General features: G+C 45.1%; 1 protein-coding gene across 1 annotated transcript in view; it reads left to right on the top strand.

The window, feature by feature from the left end:
* The first annotated feature begins 5919 nt into the window (after positions 1-5919).
* Positions 5920-21122, top strand: part of dzank1 (double zinc ribbon and ankyrin repeat domains 1) — an 86456-nt gene continuing 71253 nt past the window's right edge. The window contains exons 1-4 of the mRNA XM_080200201.1: positions 5920-5957; positions 8249-8376; positions 14424-14577; positions 18227-18356. Coding sequence (XP_080056327.1) covers positions 8268-8376; positions 14424-14577; positions 18227-18356 — 393 coding nt within the window. The 5' untranslated portion in view covers positions 5920-5957; positions 8249-8267. The remainder of the gene's footprint in view (positions 5958-8248; positions 8377-14423; positions 14578-18226; positions 18357-21122) is intronic.

Here is a 21122-nt window from a genome sequence, read left to right as displayed (position 1 = left end):
AGGGTATTGCTTAACACACACCGTCTCTCCTTTTTTAAATTTATTTGCAGAGGAGGAGCGTCTAATCCCCCTCGGTTTCCTTCCCCTGCCCAGACTATCGGGTCTATTTGCTGTTCCTGTCCGTCTGTCAATACTGCCATGGTTACTGTTAATTGGTTCTTTTCTACTCCAGTTGCCAAACCCAATTTAATTATTAAGTCTCTGCCTAATAAATTACTGCCAACTTCTGGTATGTATAAGAGTTGACCCTCTATCCGCTCAGTCTGGTATTTAAGCATAATCGGTTCAAACATGGGGACTGTAAAACCTTCCCCTTTTACCCCGATACCATTAATTTCTTATCGATTAACTTTATTCCTCTCGGTATAAAATTCAGAGAGGATCTAGTGGTCCCCGTATCCACCAGAAACACCGCATCATCTTGTTGGGGACCCACCTGCAGATTTATCAAGGATTCCCGGTGGATCCCCGGGGGTAGGAACCCCTGACCTCCCTAGTCTTCATCCATACTCATGAGAGGGACTACCCTCTCTTTTTGTAATTCAGGGCACTGTCTTCTAAAATGTCCAACCATTCCACAGTGATAACACCCCTTTTGTTGGGTTCTTTATGTTACCCCACCTTTTAGTGCCCCACCTTTTCTACTTCCTCGTTCCTTCCTTTCAACATACTGATACCCTCGTGTCTTTCCCTCAGTTATTGGTTCCACCCTCTTCCTCACAATCTCATCTACGGCTGCTACCATTATCTTTGCCTTCTGTTTCTCTGTCTCATCTCAGTCAGCTCCTCTTTTTTTTCCTTTTCTATAAAGATTGGATTCAATCCACGGGGCATTAGGGAAATAAGGGCCTGCATCCTAATTGGTTGTGGGTTTAGGGTTGCTTCTTTTGCTATTTCATTGGCTAGCCTGTCCACGGGCATCTCCTTGATCCTTTGGAATATTAAATGTCCCAAATATAACACCTGTGCTTATCGTCTACTATAAAGAAAAACTTATCCTGTGAGTTCAAGTTCAAAGCTATATCTAATACTATAAATACTTCCTGGGACAATGATAATACCAAAATTTGGCCTTTGAACTCCAGGGCTGGAGTTTTCCCAGTGACACTAGGATCTGATGTCTTTCCCTGGTGTGAAGTATTTAAATTGGTCAATGGATTATTCACTGTTCCTCTCCTCATTACCGGAGCAAGGTTAAAGACCTTCTCCTCAGTATTAAAGTCACCCCCAGGCGCTGTGAGTTTCATGGTCATACTGCCGGGGTAGGGAGGTGATGTCCCTCTGCAGTAGTCTTCTAACACTTGGTTTTGTTTCTCCAGTTCCCTTACTCTGAATTCTAATTCCTTAATCTTTTTTATCCCCACTCCACTTCTTAGTGGAAGTGACTACTTGTTCAATTAGTCCAGCTAACTGATGTATTAACAATACTGCTATTTTCTTTGTTTGGTTTCTCTTTTCTAACTCTCTAATCTGTGATTCTGACGTTTTAATTTTCTCCTTGTCGTCAGCCCAATATTTTTTTACCCAAGACTGAGATGTGTTCAATTAATCTGGTTTAAACCTGTTCAATTAATTCAAACTAAGAGAATTCCAATTTTCTTAGTTCTGTCCTTTTTTTTCAATCATTTCCATTGTTGATCTAGTGGGTGAAATGGATCCCACCCCTAGGTCGCTCTTATCACAGTCCGGTGATACCTATCAGGGGTGATCAGTCCCCTCCGTACCACCGCTTACGCTCGTGAGCTTACACCTTTAAGCTCACACTATTAAGCCGGCTTTCTTTCTTACTCACGTCTGAACATCACATCCCAGGCATCCTTCTCTAGCCTTTACACCCACTTCAAACTCCTGAGCTTTGCGTAGGGGGCTACCCCTCTTAACAACTGGTCTAGGGCTAGGTGTAAAGACAGATGCCTCCTTGTCTGTACGTGCTCAGCTCAGACCTCTCACACACACACTCACTTTTTCATCACAGATGAGCACCTACTGTACTTTGATTCACTCCCTTAAATTTGGTAATCTGTTCCGGAGCTCCAGTTGTGGCCATTCAACCGGACCCGTAAACAGATCCCAGGTTTCAGCACCAATCCTTGTAGGTAAAGATACCTCTGAGACTAATTGTGAGTCAAAGTACAGCAGTTTAATTAACTAAAGCCTGATTCAGAAAATCCAAAATAAGATTTATTTTTATCACCATTAAATATCCTCACTAAATCAAGACCCTTGCACCTTCTTACAATTCTGGTACAATAAAACAAAACATCACTTGGAGCACAGATGCACGAAGAAATACTGAAAGCATTCTAATGTGCAATCTATATGTTTAATTATTTCTACAGCTCTGCCTTTGTAACCAACACAGGCAAGTACAAAATCAAATCTACTATGTGCCTAAATGGTTATCTCTCCTCACAACTTTAAGATGCAATATAATGCCACCTTTCCCACTTGGCAGAATTCAAATCTCTGTCCGATCCCTACATAATTTAGTAAACTTAAAAACTTAAAGCAATTCACTTTGATTGGCTATATCTATTACATCACATGAGGGTCTCAATTACACAGTTACACCCTCTCTCTCTCTCTCTCTGTACCATACAGAGTCAGCCTGCTTGTCTCTTTTTAACCCTTTACTGATGGGAGCTCACTGGCCTCTAATAAATTTGACCATGTTTGATTTGGGTGCCTCATGTCGTGACAAATCCCTTTCTCTCTCAAACAGTCATATAGTCATGCACAATTCCAAATACATAACCACTATTAGCGTTCTCCCCGCACCTCAGTAAAAGCCCATGTCAGGGTTCCCAGTTCCACTGACATACTTCTCTCTACCTCTTTCTGCTCAGACCAATTGTAGGTCCATCCCATTCATGCTGATCCATCTATATACTTCGTGACCCATCCACAAACTCCAGTGCCTCTAGGGGCACCTCCCTTATTCGACTTTCCTCTGCTCCCTCATCACATAACCTTCCCCGCAGCCCCTAAATTAACATTATCCAGCAACTTGCATGATCAATTCCTTCCTGGGACGCCGGCTGCTTCTGTCTCACATATTTATTAAGAATCTGACAAACCCAATCCTCAACCGAACCGTACTTTGGCCAGAAGACGGACGGACTCCTGATTGGTTCCTTCACCCAAACAAAACACAATATTTCATCATTGTCGTCTTGTTTTTATCCCTAGTACAAGTACTAGTGCCCAAACCTTCCAACATCCTTCCCAACGGACTTTCTGGAGGGATGTTCCCTGGGGCCCCACCCTTCTTCCAACATCCGTCCCAAAGGACTTTCTGGAGGGATGTTCCCTGGGGCCCCACCCTTTCTCCGCGGATTCCCAGCACCTTTCCCGGGGGACTTTGTCCTACTACCCCCACTTCCCATGGTTTACCTACCACGACCCGGTCGCCAAGGCAATACTTAAAAGTCACTTTTCTTACCTTGGTCCGCAGCGTTGCCCGACCACACGACGGTGCCTATCGTTTCCCACTTACTCGTTCAGAACAACTTTCCTAGGATTCTCAACAGTCAGTGGCAGAGAAGTCCACCGATGAACACCTGGGACCATTCAATTTGGAACGGGACGTGTCTTCCCAGTTGTCACCGGCAACCTCCCTACCAGGGATGTTAGGATCCCGGACGAGCCCCCAATTGTGAGAAACACAGCTCACAGTTAAACAATTTAGTCAAGTTCTGAAGGAGCAAGATTTTATTTGTCGTTCTTGCAAGACCGGGTGTCTAGTCAAAATAGGCACACCTTACATAGATTTGAGCACATTTTATACTGTTTTTCAAACATTGTGATGGCTTGTATTGTGTTATTCCCCCTTATTTGGCTGTTAACCTTGTTAACTTTAAACACTGTAAATGGCTTGTATTGTGTCATTCCTTCAATTAACACTCTCTCAACTCCCATTTTGCGCTTAATCTCATCACTGCGGTTATCTGTTTCGTGTAACCTAGTTAACTGTCTGTCATGTGCCTCCCCCTTTCTGTATGCTGCTGAACTCGTCCATCACTGCTGATTGTACTGTTAGCTCTTGCAGCCTTAAAAATTACACTACTTCTCACAACAGCAGTGATAACTCTTGAAGGGTAATTAATTGGCTATGAAATTGAGATATCTTGGGGTTGTGCAAAGAGATGGAAACAAATCTTTCTAGTGACAGAAAGGAAAAAGTGACACAATTCCATTGATACTCATCCACTTGCTTTTGATGGATATCAGGAGAGAAAGGGAAGGAACTCAGCTATATCTTAACTGTGATCAATCAGTGGGCTAATATGAGAAACTACCATCTCCTGTTCAAAGTGCTGGAGGGCAGCTGGCATCCTCAGCAAGAGTCAGCACTTTGACTAGAGGAGGTTCAAGGGTGGAGAATAAGTAGACCAATTGCTGTGACCTCAGCAGCTACAATAAATGTTGCAGTGTGTGTGGGAAACTTTGAGGATGGGGCACTGTGCTTCAGCAGGTTGGTGTGGAAGACTGGTTAGCTCTGAATCTCAGGCATCCTGCATATTCTTGATCTCTGCCGTGATATCCTGTGCATAGGTTTGGGAAAGAACAGAATTAAGTCTAAGCCTTGGACAAAACTAAACAGAATTGCTCGTGACAAAAGCCAGTCAGGTCTTGGGGAGGAGAGGGAGGGGTTCCCCCTCACCCCCATCATCTCTCCCTGAACAGAGGAGGGAGTCCCCCACCCTACCATCTCTCCCTGACCAGAGGAGGGAGGTCCCCACCCTGCCGTCTCTCCCTGACCAGGAGAGGGAGTCCCCGCCCTGCCGTCTCTCCCTGACCAGAGGAGGGAGGTCCCCACCCTGCCGTCTCTCCCTGACCAGGAGAGGGAGTCCCCGCCCTGCCGTCTCTCCCTGACCAGGAGAGGGAGGTCCCCACCCTGCCGTCTCTCCCTGACCAGGAGAGGGAGGTCCCCGCCCTGCCGTCTCTCCCTGACCAGAGGAGGGAGGTCCCCACCCTGCCGTCTCTCCCTGACCAGGAGAGGGAGGTCCCCACCCTGCCGTCTCTCCCTGACCAGGAGAGGGAGTCCCCGCCCTGCCGTCTCTCCCTGACCAGAGGAGGGAGGTCCCCACCCTGCCGTCTCTCCCTGACCAGAGGAGGGAGTTCCCCGCCCTGCCGTCTCTCCCTGACCAGAGGAGGGAGTTCCCCACCCTGCCGTCTCTCCCTGACCAGAGGAGGGAGGTCCCCGCCCTGCCGTCTCTCCCTGACCAGAGGAGGGAGGTCCCCACCCTGCCGTCTCTCCCTGACCAGGAGAGGGAGTTCCCCACCCTGCCGTCTCTCCCTGACCAGAGGAGGGAGTTCCCCGCCCTGCCGTCTCTCCCTGACCAGGAGAGGGAGTTCCCCGCCCTGCCGTCTCTCCCTGACCAGGAGAGGGAGTTCCCCACCCTGCCGTCTCTCCCTGACCAGGAGAGGGAGTTCCCCACCCTGCCGTCTCTCCCTGACCAGGAGAGGGAGTTCCCCGCCCTGCCGTCTCTCCCTGACCAGAGGAGGGAGGTCCCCGCCCTGCCGTCTCTCCCTGACCAGAGGAGGGAGGTCCCCACCCTGCCGTCTCTCCCTGACCAGGAGAGGGAGTTCCCCACCCTGCCGTCTCTCCCTGACCAGAGGAGGGAGTTCCCCGCCCTGCCGTCTCTCCCTGACCAGGAGAGGGAGTTCCCCGCCCTGCCGTCTCTCCCTGACCAGGAGAGGGAGTCCCCGCCCTCCCTTCACACAACTTTCTCCCCACTGGGGGGGCGGGGGGGTCAAACGCTGATTGCGCATGCGTCGTCGCGAGGCACGCCGTTGCTAACGTTGCCGGATGCGTCGCTCTGATTGGTCCCCGGCGGTTACCTGGCAACAGCAGGTAGCCAATCGGAGATGTTGCCGGAGGGCGGTGTGGTTGCTATTGGCAGCGGAGCTGTGGTGTTTGGGCTGAGCAGCTGGAGCAGCAGGGAGAGCTGGGAGTGAGTGGGTCAGGCTTATAAAATATCAAAGATATAATCAATTAATAATCATGGAGTTATTGATTATTAATATGGGACCGGTGTTGTAATGGTTTTGTTATTGGGATAGTAACCCAGAGGCCTGGGTTCATGAGCCAGAGGCAGGCTGGAAGTGCAGTGCCAGCATTGTGGCACCCTCCTGCCCCTGGGCCATTTTCCTTTAGGTAAGTTTGGGGACAGAAGGGTTCCCCTGCTCACAAGTGGCAGGTAGCTGGTTGAGGTAAGCAAGAGAGGAGGTAACCCCCAAATCGGGGGCGGGGGGTATCAGGATATTGAATTTGATGAGCAGAAAATGATCAAAATGAATGGTAGAGCAGGCTCGAGGGGCCAAAATGGATATTTTGGCCTTGGAGGGAGTGCAGAGGAGGTTTACTAGGCTGATACCGGAGTTGAGGGGGTACAGCTATGAGGAGAGGCTGAATAAACTAGGCTTGTACTCGTTAGAGTTTAGAAGAATGAGGGGAGATCTCATTGAGACATATAAGATGATGAATGGGATGGATAGGATAGAGGTGGAGAGACTTCCCGCTCAGAAAGGACAGTAGGACTAGGGGGCACAGCCTCAAGATAAAGCGGGGGGTGGTTTAGAATGGAGTTGAGGAGGAACTTCTTCACTCAAAGGGTGGTGAATCTCTGGAATTCTCTGCCCGTTGAAGTGGTGGAGGCTACCTCGCTAAATATTTTTAAGACGCGGGTTGATGGGTTTTTGATAAGAGAGGGGATTAAGGGTTATGGGGAGAGGGCGGGAATGTGGAACTGAGCCACGACAGATCAGCCATGATCTTATTGAATGGTGGGGCAGGCTCGAAGGGCCGGATGGCCTATTCCTGCTCCTATTTCTCATGTTCTTATGAATGGCCTACCCTCTATTTTCTATGGAAGAGGCCAGGTATCAGAGACCAATAGGAATTTTCCTGTCGACTTACCCCGCCCCTGCCCCCACTCCCACCCCAACCCCACTCTGCATCATCAGGAATAGCTCAGTTGCCTGGTTGTAGCCTCCCCTAGGAGGCGACACGGTGGCACAGTTGTTAACACTGCTGCCTCACAGCATCAGGAACCTGGGTTCGATTCCTGGCTCAGGTGACTACCCGTGCAGCATTTGCATGTTCTCCCCGTGTCTGCGTGGTTTCCTCCACGTGCTCCGGTTTCCTCCCACAGCCTGAAAGACGTACTGGTTTAGGTGTGTTGGCCATGCTAAATTCTCCCAGTGTACCCAAGCAGGCGCCAGAGTGTGGCGACTGTGGGATTTTCACAGTAATTTTATTGCAGTGTTAATGTAAGCCTACTTGTGACACGAATAAATAAATATACTTTTAAAAAATTTCCCCAGTGATGGAGGGTTGGCCAAGGTAGACTTTGTGGCCCTCCGCCGCTAGACAGGTCACAGGCCACCCAAACTCCATGACCATTACTTTGTTTGAAAATTTTTAAAATTGCTGAATGGTTGCCTCAAGACAAAAGGAATCTCCTCCTTTGCTTCCAATGGCAGGCTGGAGGCCTGAGTGCCCATATCTCATGAGTTTGTTTGATTACCCAAGTTAAAATGCCCCTTACAGTCAGGGGGATTAGCAGGGTAAATATGTGGATTTACGGGATAGATCTTGTCGACATGAACTCGATGGGCTAAATAGCCTTCTTCTGCAGTGTAGCGATTCCATGATTCTGATAAATGGAAAGCAGGAATGTCCTCTGGCCAGTAATTGGTCAATTCAGGAAATGTTAGGGACCCAACCACAAATTCTTGTTTTGAGTTTAAATCTCATCAGGGCAGGTAGTGAAATTCAGTTAATTAAATAAATCTGGAGGAAAAAGAACTAGTCTTAATGATGAGGATAATGAACTACCAGGTTGTATAAACCTATCTGGTTTATAACGGAAAAAAGTCTGCTGTTCTTACCCCCAATGTAGTTCCGCACTATATCGAGTTCAGACACACATACACACGAATGAGGTTGACTTTTAACTATGCTCTAGCAAGCCACTCAGTTGTCAAGAATATGGCTTGTCATCCCCTTCTAAAGGACAATGAGGAATGGACAATGAATGTTGATGTATTCGCATCCTGAAAATTAATAAAAAGCAACAGGATTTGTTTGTGATTAACAGCTTCCTATATGATCTTGTCCTTTCCTCGGGCTTTGTTCCCTTTAGCTTGCCTTTCTGACTGGAAGTAATTGTAGTTGTGTCACTGACTCCTGTTCAGCAGGTTCACTCTCCTGTCAAATGTTGTCTCTGGTCTCATTCTGTAGGTGGTTTCCCTTTGGAGGCATGACGGCCGGTTCCATTGCAGTCCCACAAATCATCCCACTGAGGGTTCCGCTCCCTGGCAAACCCAAAAGTGAAATTGATACCGACACTCTTATCGGAATCAAATCAGGTAAGAAAACGGCTTATTACTTGACCACAGTGGGTATAGGATGACTCTAATATTGTGAATGTTGAGGGGAAGTTCAGTAATCTAACCAAGGGAATATATTTGCCTCAAGCTGCAAAGGACACTACTGTAAGCTCCTGCAGTTCCACAATAGATCTCAATAGGCTCTTGTAGGTCCCCAACATTCCACCATTGATAGCTATGCTTTCAGCTGCCTGGGCCCTAAGCTCTGCAATTCCCTTGCTAATCTCTTTGCCTCTCTTTTATCTTTTAAGGCCTCCCTTAAAAACATCGGGTGCGATTTTATTGGGCATTCACTCCATGCTCCTGCTACAGTGAAGTCAGAGAATTTGGTGCCCAGCCAAATCTCTGTTCACTGCAGTGGGCTGGGAAAATCCCACTGGCATGAACAGCCGTAACATTCCGGTTTACAAATTTGACCTGTGTTTTGGTCATTGGTCCTGATATCTCCTTCTTTGGCTTGGTGTCAAATTTTGTCTAATTATGTTTTTGTGATGTGCCTGCAAATATTTGACCACATTAAAGAACAGTAAAGCAGAGAAGTAGGCCACTTAGCCAGTAAATCCTGTGTCCGCTCTTTCATTGAATAATCCAATTAATCTCTCTCCCCAATTCTTTCTCTAGCTCCTTGCATTTTGTTTAATTTTTAAAATATTGATCCAACTTCACTTTGCAAGCGACTATTAAATCTTTATCTTCACCTTCTCCTGGTGTAAAAGTACTTTATTAGTCGGTTTTTGTATTGCCTTGCACCTCCAAAGATTTAGGCGAAAGCACACACAGGTCTCTCTCCTCTTGCGCCACTTTTAAAGTTGCGCAGTTTGGCATTTGGTGCCATTTGACATTTTTACCTTTTTACCAAAATGTAGCTGCTCACCCTTCTCCCATATTGAACTTCATCTGTCACGTTCCACCAGCCCGCACTCTTTACTATATTTTGTGTCATTTGCAAATTTTGAAATGATCCTTTGTAACGCCAATCCAATCATTAATGTATATCAAAGAGAGCAGTGGTGTGAATGCAGACCACTGGGGAACTCCACTGTGTAACTTCCTCTGACACTAAAACAACCATTTGTTGAAGCTCCCTATTTTCTATCCCTGAGCTTTTTTTTGTATCTGGGCTTTGACCCCATGAGCTTTGGTTTTTGTTAAAAGCCTCATGTGGTACTCGATCAAATATCAGCTGCACTACCCTCACCCACCCTCTCTATTACCTCATCAAAAAACTTAGGAGGGTTAGTCAAACATGGTTTACCTTTAAAAAAATCTGTGTTCGTTCTGCTTTATCAGTACTTGCTTGTCTAATATAAATGTAAATTGTTATAGCCTCATGCCATTTCTGAATGCAAACTGCAATCGGTGACAAAGATTAATGGCTGGTGATGGTTGCATTATCTGTGCAGGCCAACAGTTTAGTTTATGTCTTGCATGTTCACACATGTTCCCCTAACGATGCTCATTAGTTACCCGAAGTGTTTTGTTTTGATTTGATTTGACTTGTTATTGACATGTATTAGGATACAGTGAAAAGTAGTATTTCCTACAAAACAGAGAATATATAGGGAAGAAGGAAAGGAGAAGGTGCAGAATATAATACTGTCATAGCTAGGGTGTAGAGAAAGATCCGCTTAATATATGGTAGGTTCATTCAGAAGTCTGATGGTAGTAGGGAAGAAGCTGTCCTTGATTTATTTGTTATGTGATCTCAGACTTTTGTATCTTTTTCCCGACGGAAAAAGGTGGAAGAGAATATGGCTGGGGTGTGTGGTGTCCTTAATTATGCTGGCTGTTTTTTCGAGGCAACGGAAAATGTAGATAGAGTCAATGGATGGAGACTGGTTTGCGTGATGGATAGGGCTAAATTCATAACCCTTTGTAGTTTCTTGCAGTCTTGGTCAGAACAGGAGTCATACCAAGCTGTGATACATCTGGAAAGAATGCTTTCTATGGTGCATCTGTAAAAATTGTAAAGATGAATATTTATTAAACAAGATGTCATCTGTGGCTAAGTGGTAACACTCTCACCTCTTGAGTCTCAGGATTGTGTGTTCGCACTTATGGAGTAGGATACACCACTGGAGTGTCAGCACAAAACCTGGGCTGACATTTCAGTGTTGCACTACTTGAAGTGCCAATATTCAGATGAGGTAAACTGAGGGCCCTTCAAACCTACTAGGATGTAAAAGATCCCATGCCACTGTTCTGAAGAAAAGCAGGGGAGTTCTCCTGGTCAATATTTATTGCTCAACTAGCACTTAAGCTAAAATGATCTGTTTATTATCATACTACTTTTTGTGGGATCTTCTGAGCTATAAATTAGCTGTCCTGTTTTCATACATTACAGCAGTCTTCCCCTTCAAAAATATATTCTGTTGACTGTAGAGTGGGAAGGTCTGAGGTCATGAAAGCCACTGTTTAAATGCAAACCTTTTATGTTTGAAATACCATCTGCCCTAGCAATTATACACCAACATTGGCAGAGGAATCAAAACATAAAACAGAATTAAATCAGATGGTAGTGTCTCTTTTTGGTTGTCATTTGCAACCTTTAACTGTAACTGATGTAAAGGTCATCCAGATTCGAAATGTTGGCTCTATTCTCTCTCACAGATGCTGTCAGATCTGCTGAGATTTTCTGTTTTTGTTTCAGATTCCAGCGTCCACAGTAATTTGCTTTTAACAAATAAATCTCTCAAGTCGTCATGTCAGCTTTGCTGAATTGATAGCATTCTCGTTTGTTAGCTGAAAGGGCATGTTTTCAGGATCAGCACTTGGCATTGAGCATGTAACCTCACTTGTTATCTCAGTGCCATATCAAGAGCCCTGCCATTGGAGGGCCTTCCATTATGTGAGAACTTGTTCCATGTAAAAAGTCTGCTGTAGTTATTCACCCAACAACAGTGACTTGCCTTCAAAACATAAAGACAAATTTGCAATTATTTGTCTTTCATAACGTCAGGAAATGCTAAAGTGCTTAATGGCCAGCGAAGTAGTTTTCACCTTTGTTGTCATAGAGAAAATAAATATAGTAACTAATTTGCAAAAGCAGTGTCCCAGAAATAGAGGCAGGATTGGGGATGGGGATGTTGTGGTAATATCACTGGAATAGCAATCTGGGGGTGTGGGTTCAAAGCTCACCATGATAGCTGGTGGAATTTAAATTCAGTTCGTAAATCTGGAATATAAAGCTGGTCTCAGTAATGGTGGCCATGATAGCCATTATTGATTGCTGTAAAAACCCATCTTGTTCACCTGCCACTTTACCCAGTCTGTCCTATACGTGACTCCAGATCCACAGCAATGTGGTTGACTATTAACTGCCCTCTGAATTGGCCTAGCTAGCCATTCTGTTCAAGGGCAATTAGGGATGGGTGATAAATACTGGCCTTGCCCACAACATGATATCCCCTCACAGAATTTTCGAAATGGATGATGATCAGCTAATTCATTTTTTAGGGTTGTTGGTTGAGGAATAAACATTAGCCGGAAAAACTCTGCTGCTGTTCTTTGAAAAAGTGCCATGTGATCTTTTACACCTACTTGAGAGGGCAAGTTTAACATTTCATCTGAAAGACAGCACCTCTGACAATGCAGCACTCAACCAGTAATGCATTGGATTGTGTGCTCAAGTTTCTGGAACATGACTTGAATAATGGGTGTCACAGTGGTTAACATTGCTGCCTCACAGTGCCAGGAATCCAGCTTCAATTCTGACCTTGATAAAATTCTGTGTAGAGTTTGCACATTGTCACCATGTCTGCCTGGATTTCCTCCGGGTGCTCCAGTTTTCTCCCACACTCCAAAGATGTGCGGGTTAGGATGATTGGCCATGCTAAATTGCCCCTGAGTGTCAGGGGGATTAGCACGGTAAATACATGGATTTGTGGGGATTGTTGTTGGTGCAGGCTCAATGGGCTGAATGGCTTCCTTCTGCACTGTTGAGATTCTAAGAACTCACAATTTTTTGACTGTGTGTAAGAGTGCTCTCCACAAAACCATAGGTGTCATGAAAAAATATTTTATAGTACTAGTCATGTTTTCGTTTCCTGACTTTGCAACGAAAAATGAAAGAGATGGATTCCATAGATGGAGATGAGATGATGTGTCCGTTTAGGCCTGGTTTCTGGCTCCAAAGAATGAATGGTACTTATAAAATCAGAACACAGAATTACATTCAAAACAAGAGCTTCATCACTCAACAGATTATGTTCCATTTGAAGTAAAGTGGATTGGATTTTTTTAAATTAAGTTTGTGTGTGCAGCATGTTGACACACACGGAAAATATTAATTCAGAGGCAAGAATGTTTCTCTCAGCTATCGCTGAATTTCAGCCAATGTGCATACATTTAAATGCTACTTTCTATTCAGGAAACAGCAGGTTGACTGACTCAGAATAGAGCAATATTACATCCTGTGAAATAAGCACCTGCAAGGAAAGGTAAACCAGTAGAGCTGTTTAAACTTTATACCATGTTACACATACCAGCTGTAACGATGCAGTTATTGTTCTATCAGGCCAAACACTCTACCATTGTTGAAGGGGAATTGTTTCCATGGTGACATGTCTGCCACTTGTTTGTACTCGGAGATGCATTGCCCTTCCAACCAATCAAAGAACCTTACAACACGGTTGGAAGCATTCAGCTCACGTTTCCTGTCCCAGCATTTGAAAAAGCCATCCCCCCTGCTCTTTCATTGTAACTCTGCAATTTTTTCCCTCTTAGAGAATTTATCCAATTCCCTTTTGAATGTTGCTGAGTCCCGCACAGTGGTTAGCACTGCATCCTCACAGCGCAAGGGACCCAGGTTCGATTCCTGGTTTGGGTCACAGTGTAGAATCTACATGTTCTCCCCATGTCTGTGTGGGTTTCCTCTGGGTTCTCCAGTTTCCTCCCACGACATGCTGGTTGGGTGGATTAGCCATGCTAAATTCTCCTTCAGTGTACCTGAACAGGCACAAGTGTGGCAACTAGAGGATTTTCAAAATGACTACATTGCGGTATTAATGTACGCCTACTTGTAACAATAGTTAAACTTGACTGTTGACTTTGAACATAAGAACATAAGAAATAGGAGCAGGAGTAGGCCAACTAGCCCTTCGAGCCTGCCCCACCATTCAATAAGATCATGGCTGATCTGTCGTGGCTCAGTTCCACATTCCCGCCCTCTCCCCATAACCCTTAATCCCCTCTCTTATCAAAAACCCATCAACCCGCGTCTTAAAAATATTTAGCGAGGTAGCCTCCACCACTTCAACGGGTAGAGAATTCCAGAGATTCACCACCCTTTGAGTGAAGAAGTTCCTCCTCAACTCCGTTCTAAACCGCCCCCCCCTTTATCTTGAGGCTGTGCCCCCTAGTCCTACTGTCCTTTCTGAGCAGGAAGAGTCTCTCCACCTCTATCCTATCCATCCCATTCATCATCTTATACGTCTCAATGAGATCTCCCCTCATTCTTCTAAACTCTAACGAGTACAAGCCTAATTTATTCAGCCTCTCCTCATAGCTCAACCCCCTCAACTCCGGCATCAGCCTAGTAAACCTCCTCTGCACTCCCTCCAAGGCCAAAATATCCTTGCGTAAGTACGGCGCCCAAAACTGCACACAGTACTCCAGCTGCGGCCTCACCAATGCCCTATACAGCCGCAGCAAGACCTCCCTACTTTTATATTCAATCCCCCTCGCGATGAAGGCCTTCCACAGCCTTTTCAGGCAGTGTATTCCCAATCAGAATAACCTGCTTTGTAAGTACAATTCTCCTCATCTCACTTTGGTTTGTTTGTCAATTATCTTAAATCTGTTTTCTCCAGCTACTGACAATCAAAACAGTTTCTCCTGATTTACTGTGTTGAAACCCTTCAGATTTTGAACATCAGTGTTAACTCTCTCCTTAACCTGCTCCAAAGTGTACCATCCCAGCTCCTGTACTTGCTTCACATACGTGGACATTAATTAGATGCAAAATATCTTGTGGGAATTTGTTTCTAACAAAAGCAAGCTCCTTAATTATCCTTTCTATTTGACAGATAGTCCTGATGTGGATATATACTACACAACCAATGGCAGCAGACCTCAATTCTGGAAGAAATCAAATTATGGGGAAAGCTCCACCTTAAAGTACAAGAAACCGTTCACATTGCAGGCAGGCAAAGTGACTATTAAAGCTTTGGCTATTTCTAGGTAAACCTCCCAAATGTCTGTGCATGAAAAATTTGAGAATTTTTTATTGGTCAAAATGAAAAATCCAAGAATCATACAACACAAAGTAGGCCATTTGGCCCATTGTGCCTGTGCTGGCTCTTTGCAAGACCATCCCATTAATTCAACTCCCCTGCTCTTTCCCCTTAGCCTCACACTTCTGCTTTGGAAATATGCATCCAATTTCCTTTTTAAAAAATATAAATGAATCAGCAGCCAGCATCTTTTCAGTCAGTGTATTCCAGGTCATAACAATTCACTGCATTAAAAATTATTCTCTTTATTCCCTTCTCATTCTTTTGCCAATTATTTTCAATTTCTCTCCTCAGTTTACTTATCCTCCTGCCAGTAGAAACAGTTTCTCCATGTTTACCATTTCAAAACCATTCTAAATTTTGAACACTTATCAAATCTCCTCACGGCATGGTGGCACAGTGGTTAGTTAGCACTGTTGCCTCACAGCGCCAGGGACCCAGATTCAATTCCAGCCTTGGATGACTGTATGGAGTTTGCATGTTCTCCCTGTGTCTGTATGGGTTTCCACAGGTGCTCCAGTTTCCTCCCACACTCCAAAGCTATGCAGGTTAAGTGGATTGCCATGCTAAATTGACCTTTAGTGCCAGGGGGATTAGCAGAGTAAAAATATGGGGTGACAGGGATAGGACCTGGGCGGGTTTATTGTCGGTGCAGATTCAATGGTTCTGCACTGTAAAGATTCTATGATTCAATCATTTCCGCTCTTTCTCAGGAGAACAATTCCAGCTCCTCTAGTTTCTTTAGGCAACTGAAATCCCCCATTCCTGGGAATATTCTGGTAAATCTCCTTGGAATCCTCTCCAAGGCTTTGATAACCCCTCTAAAATATGGTGCTCATGATGGAATTCCAATTGAGTCTTTACCAGTCAGTTATAAAGTCTTAAAGCAAAATCACTCCCACATTTCACCCTGTCCTCCACCTGCCCTGCCATCAGTGGGATTCATGGCAGCTGATGTGGTGGCGAGCAAAATATCAGTTTCCCCACATCAGGTAAACAGGTCAGGATTGTCCTCTCCCACCATTCACGGCGGGTTGATACCAGGTCGTGTCTTTCGCTGAAGCTCAGCAGGAACCCACCATGCATCTCATGCATGTTCATTAAAAGCACAACAGACTGGAATCGTGCGCCCTGTCCAATCTCAGCCCCTGCCAGAGGGAATTTGAAACCCAACCGCACATTCATGACATGTACCCAATGAGGGAGAATTTATAAAACTCTCACCTGGATTTGAAGCTGGTTGCACCACTGGCTGCAGAAATGATGCATTCGAAAGACATGAAGGCAGGAGGTGGTGGGTGCAAGACACAAACTGGGAATGCAGAGGAGAAGAAGGATGGGGGAGTTCGAATGAGAACAAGAGAGGTTGACAAGATGTCCCGTTGAGATGTGGGGGAAAGGAAAGCATGAAAAGGGAGGGAGCTAGGGGGAGGTGGATGGGGCTAGATTACTTCAGAGGGAGGAGTAGGTCAAGTGAACGTTGGGATCCTGCGAGGAGAACTGTTGGTGATATGAGAGGACAATTGACTCCGAGAGGAGGAAGTGTGATGTGGCAAGATTAGGGGGGTCAGATTCCTGGTGTGACAGGCATAGTTCTCATCTGGGGTGTCACTGAGGGGACAAGAATAGTGGTGACACAGATCACAGGAGTGGGGAGGAACGTGATGGCCATTGGAACTGTGACCGGTGTATGTGAAGCTAGGAAGGAAGATGTGCAGATTAACAGTCATAGAGTCCAGGATGACGGAGGGTGGCTCCTTGGTAACTGAAAGAAGAGTGAAGGTGACGTGGGACAGTCAACAGTGATGGGAGGGGGGTCAATGATGACTTAACATCATCACCACCCAAAATGGACTGCAGTACTTCATTAAGGCGGGTTGGTGGGTGACGGGGAGGATGAAAGGAGGTGGAGACTCTTTGAAATCCTAGGACAGAGCCAGCTTCCGATCTAGGCAACGCTATCAATGTCCAAATGCAAAACGTCGCCGGGGGAAAACTCTGTTCAGGTTGGTGGAGTTCAAGATCAGCACAACTGAATAACTAACGGTAAACCCGAATAAAGATGTGGAAAATAAATGACAACTTTCTCATTTGCTATTCCTCACTGCTTGGTGAAGGCAACATGGCAGAAGGTCTGGCCCAGAGGGCTCTCAATGACCACGAGATCCCAGCAAAGTGTAGAGTTGCTGTTCAGTCTCAGCCATTGGCCATTTCTCTGGGAAGAGTTGGGGAAGAAGGTGGTCCACCTGACGTGCCTCCTCCATTTGATTGGCACTCTATCCACCACTTTAAACATTCACTCCCTCCACCACCAAAAGCAATGGCAATTGTGTACCATCTACAGGATGCACTGTAACAACTCTCTGGCTTCTTTGGTAGAGCCTTCCAAACTAGTCACCTTCACCTCCTCGATGGGCAATGGCAGTAGGCTCATAGGAACACCACCACCTGCAGGTTTCCCTCCAAGCCATGTACCATCATGACTTGGGGCTGCCCCTCTACTATTGTTGGGTCAAAATCCTCTCTAACAGCACTGTGGATGTATCTACTCCCAGTGGACTGCTGTAGCTCAATAAGGCAGCTCATCACTACCTTCTCAAGGGCAACTAGCCATGGACATCCCATGATAGAATACCAGAAATACAGCGTTGATGTGAGTTTGAAGTGAATGGAAGGTTCACTTGCCTTAACGGAGCAGATAAGGTCATTGATCTGTTTCTTGCACTGTAGGGCAGCTCTGCTTTGAAACGCACAGGTGCTTGACCACCCTGGCAGCCTGCTGCCAGACTACTGTTGTCAGATAGGGTGGTCTTCTGTGACTATCCCTTGAAAAGAGGACCTCCCACCTTTCCTCAGCATCCCAGAAGAGAGTCTCCAAGAAGACATTGTTGATCTGGGCTGCTGGAGCTTGAACAGCATGGTGTCCAAAGATCTTGGCACATTGAGTGAATGGCTGTCTGGGTGCCTTTTAAATATGACACCCAGGTTGTTCACCCATCACGAGATTCAACGTCAACTGTCAACCTTGTAATGCATAGTTAATTAGCAAGACATTGCATGATTCAGTGGGTTTATCCACTACTTTTTTGGTAGTGAGTCCCTCTGACTTCTCACCCTACCACAGGACTTAGTCCAGGACTGGAAGATTCCGCCCTCAGTGTAACTTCCTTCATTATGCACTCTTTTTTTAAAGTCCAAGATCCTGTACGCACCTTGAGGGTGGAATTTTCGTGTCCCACCCGCCATGGGAATTGTAAGCATGGGACAGGACCATGCAAAGATCTGTTGACCTTGGGTGGGATTTTCCAGCCTTGGGGCAAGTACAGTCAGAAAATCCCACCCCTACCCTTTCTCAGCTTGCCCTGTCACATTGTAAGATCCGTATTTGCAAACTCTCTGTTCTTGTACCCTTTTTGAAATTGTACAATTTTGTTTATGTTACTCTTCCTCATTCTTCCTATTAAAATCTATTCTTTCACACTTCGTTGTATCAAATTGCATCTGCCCATTTTGCCTGTTTGTCTGTTACGGTCCTTCTCACAGCATGATACTTTTCTAAATTTTGCGTCATCTGCAAACTTTCTGTTGACTATTAGAGATGGCCGCGAGAGTGGTGTGGTGACCAAAATATTTCTTGTGGAGTATGTACAGTCCAATACACCGGAGCTACTGGAAGATGATGACCAGAATTTCCTGCAAGATTATGCAAAGGAGCTTTCCAGACAGGTGAGTAGGTCTAATCGTGTGCAGTAAGTATGTTGCATGTACCAAGTATTGGCGTGAGAGCTGGGTATACCTGAACAGGCTCCTAAAAATTAATTGATCCCTGTGGGACTCAAAGAATAATCTAGAGAGGTTCTTCTAATGTTGGCTTCCTGTTTGTCCACATCCTTAAAGTCTAATTATTATCCGTCACAAGTAGGCTTACATTAACAATGCAGTGAAGTTACTATGAAAATACCAAAGTTGCCACATTCAGGTGGCTATTCAGGTACACTGAGGGAGAATTTAGCATGGCCAATGCACCTACTCAGGACATCTTTCAGACTATGGAAAGAAACCGGAGCACTTGGAGGAAGCCCATGCGGAGCAGGGAGAATGTGCAAACTCCACACAGACAGTGACCCAAGCCAGGAATCAAACCTGAATCCTTGGTGCTGTGGGGCACCAGTTGCTAACCACTGTACCACCGAGCCGCCAGGTGAGGGCAATACATAGATAGCTGTATCATTTCTGAATCTAATATATCAGAACATAAGAACAAGAATAGGCCATTCAGTCCCATGCACCTGTTCTGCTATCCTGGAAGGTCAGGGCTGATCTGTACGTTAACTCCATTTACCTGCCTTCCCTTTGAAAATCTATTGAAAGGTCTTAAAAAGGTCTAATTCACCCAATATCTCCAGCCTTTTGGCGTAAATTTTCTGTTGTTTGGAAAAAGACTATTGTAACAATTTTAACAGCCTTGATAATGGAGATTATAGAAACAGAGTTAAGCGTGGAAAACATCCAAGTTTTTTTTCCAAGTTGAATCCAGAAGATTTAATTAAATGATTAGTTCAACCAAAACACAAACACTCTGCATCCAGAACCAATTTGTGTACACCATTAACAACAGATAAGGAGCAATGTGGAGCAATGTAAACAGATCTTTAATCCAGCTTATATCACGGTTTAATGAGACCATGGTTGATTTGTATCCTAATTCTATGCCCTATGGCTCCATGTCAATTAAGACGCTTGACAAATAAAAATCTGTTGATCTCAGACTTAAATGATTACAATTTATAATCATGTGAAAGTCAAGTTTTAGAAACCAAATTTTTAGGCTTACAGAAATCAGTGTTCCTGGGTACGACAAGGACAAAACCGCACTCAATTGCCATATTCCACTTTGAGCTACAAAACTACAAAATATCCGCAAGGTTTTAAGATTCATAAGGTTTAAGATTAGGGGCGGCATAGTGGTTAGCACTGCTGCCTCACAGCACCAGGGAACGAGGTTCAATTTCAGCATTGGGTGACTGTCTCTGTGGAGTATGCACGTTCTCCCCATGTCTGCACAGATTTTCTTCCAGGTGCTCCAGTTTCCTCCCACACTCCAAAGATGTGCAGGTTAGGTGGTTTGGCCACGGCAAATGTGTGATAGGGCCTGTCAGAGAGTTGTTTCAGACCGTATGGGCTGAATGGCCTCCTTCTGCACTGCAGGGATTCTATGATTCAATGACTCGCTGAAGGTCCTCTCTCTGTCTGCACAGTATTAGCTAAGCTCATCTATGTTGTCTCTTTTAATGGTAACTGTGCACTTGATTTGCTGGCCTCCCAATCCTAGTGTGGTGCTGCTAATAATGTCACTGTCTCAGAGATTATCTGCACATTCAGCATCAGGGCCAATGCAGCATGCATGACCTGATCTGTGCCACTTAGGAAAGAAGGGAAGCAGCAAGAGAGTCTGGTAAGAAAGATGCGAGAGAATCAGTAGGAAAGCGACGACAGAGAGATTCTGGTGAGGAAGTGGCAAGAGAGAGAGGCGGTGGAATTTTCCCTTCCAGCCTGCCACGAGAATCAGAGCAGGTGGGACACAGATCATGCAAAGGTCCATTGACCTCAGGCAGGATTTTCTGATAGTGGGGTGAGAATGGCCAGAAAATCCCACCTCAGAGAGTCTGTCAGGAAAGTGGCAAGAGACAGAGTGACTTGGGTAGTGTAGCAGCAAGAGACAGAGTCTGGCAGGAAAACGGCAAGCAGGACAGTTGGTGAGAGGGAGAGAGTCAACCTATGGAAGAGGCAGCGATGCAATGGTAAGCAGAAAGCGTTCATATTTTCCAACCAAAACGTAAGCCCCAATTTGTATACAAAATGTATGAAAAATAGGATTTTTGGCCAAAAGGCAAACTGTAAGCTTTCAGGAAATCCATATAAATCCAACAATAGGTTACTGTACTTGCCTAGTGAAATAGTTATTCAATCAGGCTTATTAGATGTGAATAGCCCTGTACAAATCCATAATAAAAAACAGAACGTGCTGGAAGTACTCAGCTGGTCAGGCAGCATCAGCGGGGAGAGAAACCAAGTTGGCATTTCAGTTTGATGGCCTTCCATCAGAACTAGAAAAAGTCAAAGTTGCATATTAGCAAGTATAGAGACAGGGATCTATAATTCTTTCTAATCAGCTCAAAAGTTTTTTCGTGTTCAATCATTTCGTAATTAATTATAGTTTCCAACAATTTATTTCTCCACAACCATTGTTAGGCTGATGTGTCTATAATTTCTTGCTTTTTATTCTCTCAACTTTCAGAATGATCGGTGTGATAACCCCCAGAACTTGCATAGGGAATCACTGATTGACCTCCCTGTAGGACTCGTTGAATACAAGCTCCCTGATGATTGGTAATTAACTCACTAGGTGGAATTCATAAACCAAGCCCTGTATAAAGCAATACCCTGAGTGGTTCCATTATTGCACTGTCCCACTTGGAACCTGTTTGTGTT

Source organism: Carcharhinus amblyrhynchos, chromosome 12 (genome assembly GCF_965287045.1).
Source record: "Carcharhinus amblyrhynchos chromosome 12, sCarAmb.v2.hapA, whole genome shotgun sequence".
Taxonomy (NCBI): Eukaryota; Metazoa; Chordata; class Chondrichthyes; order Carcharhiniformes; family Carcharhinidae; genus Carcharhinus; species Carcharhinus amblyrhynchos.
Note: the sequence above shows the minus strand (reverse complement) of the source record. Positions and strands in the feature narration are given on the sequence as shown.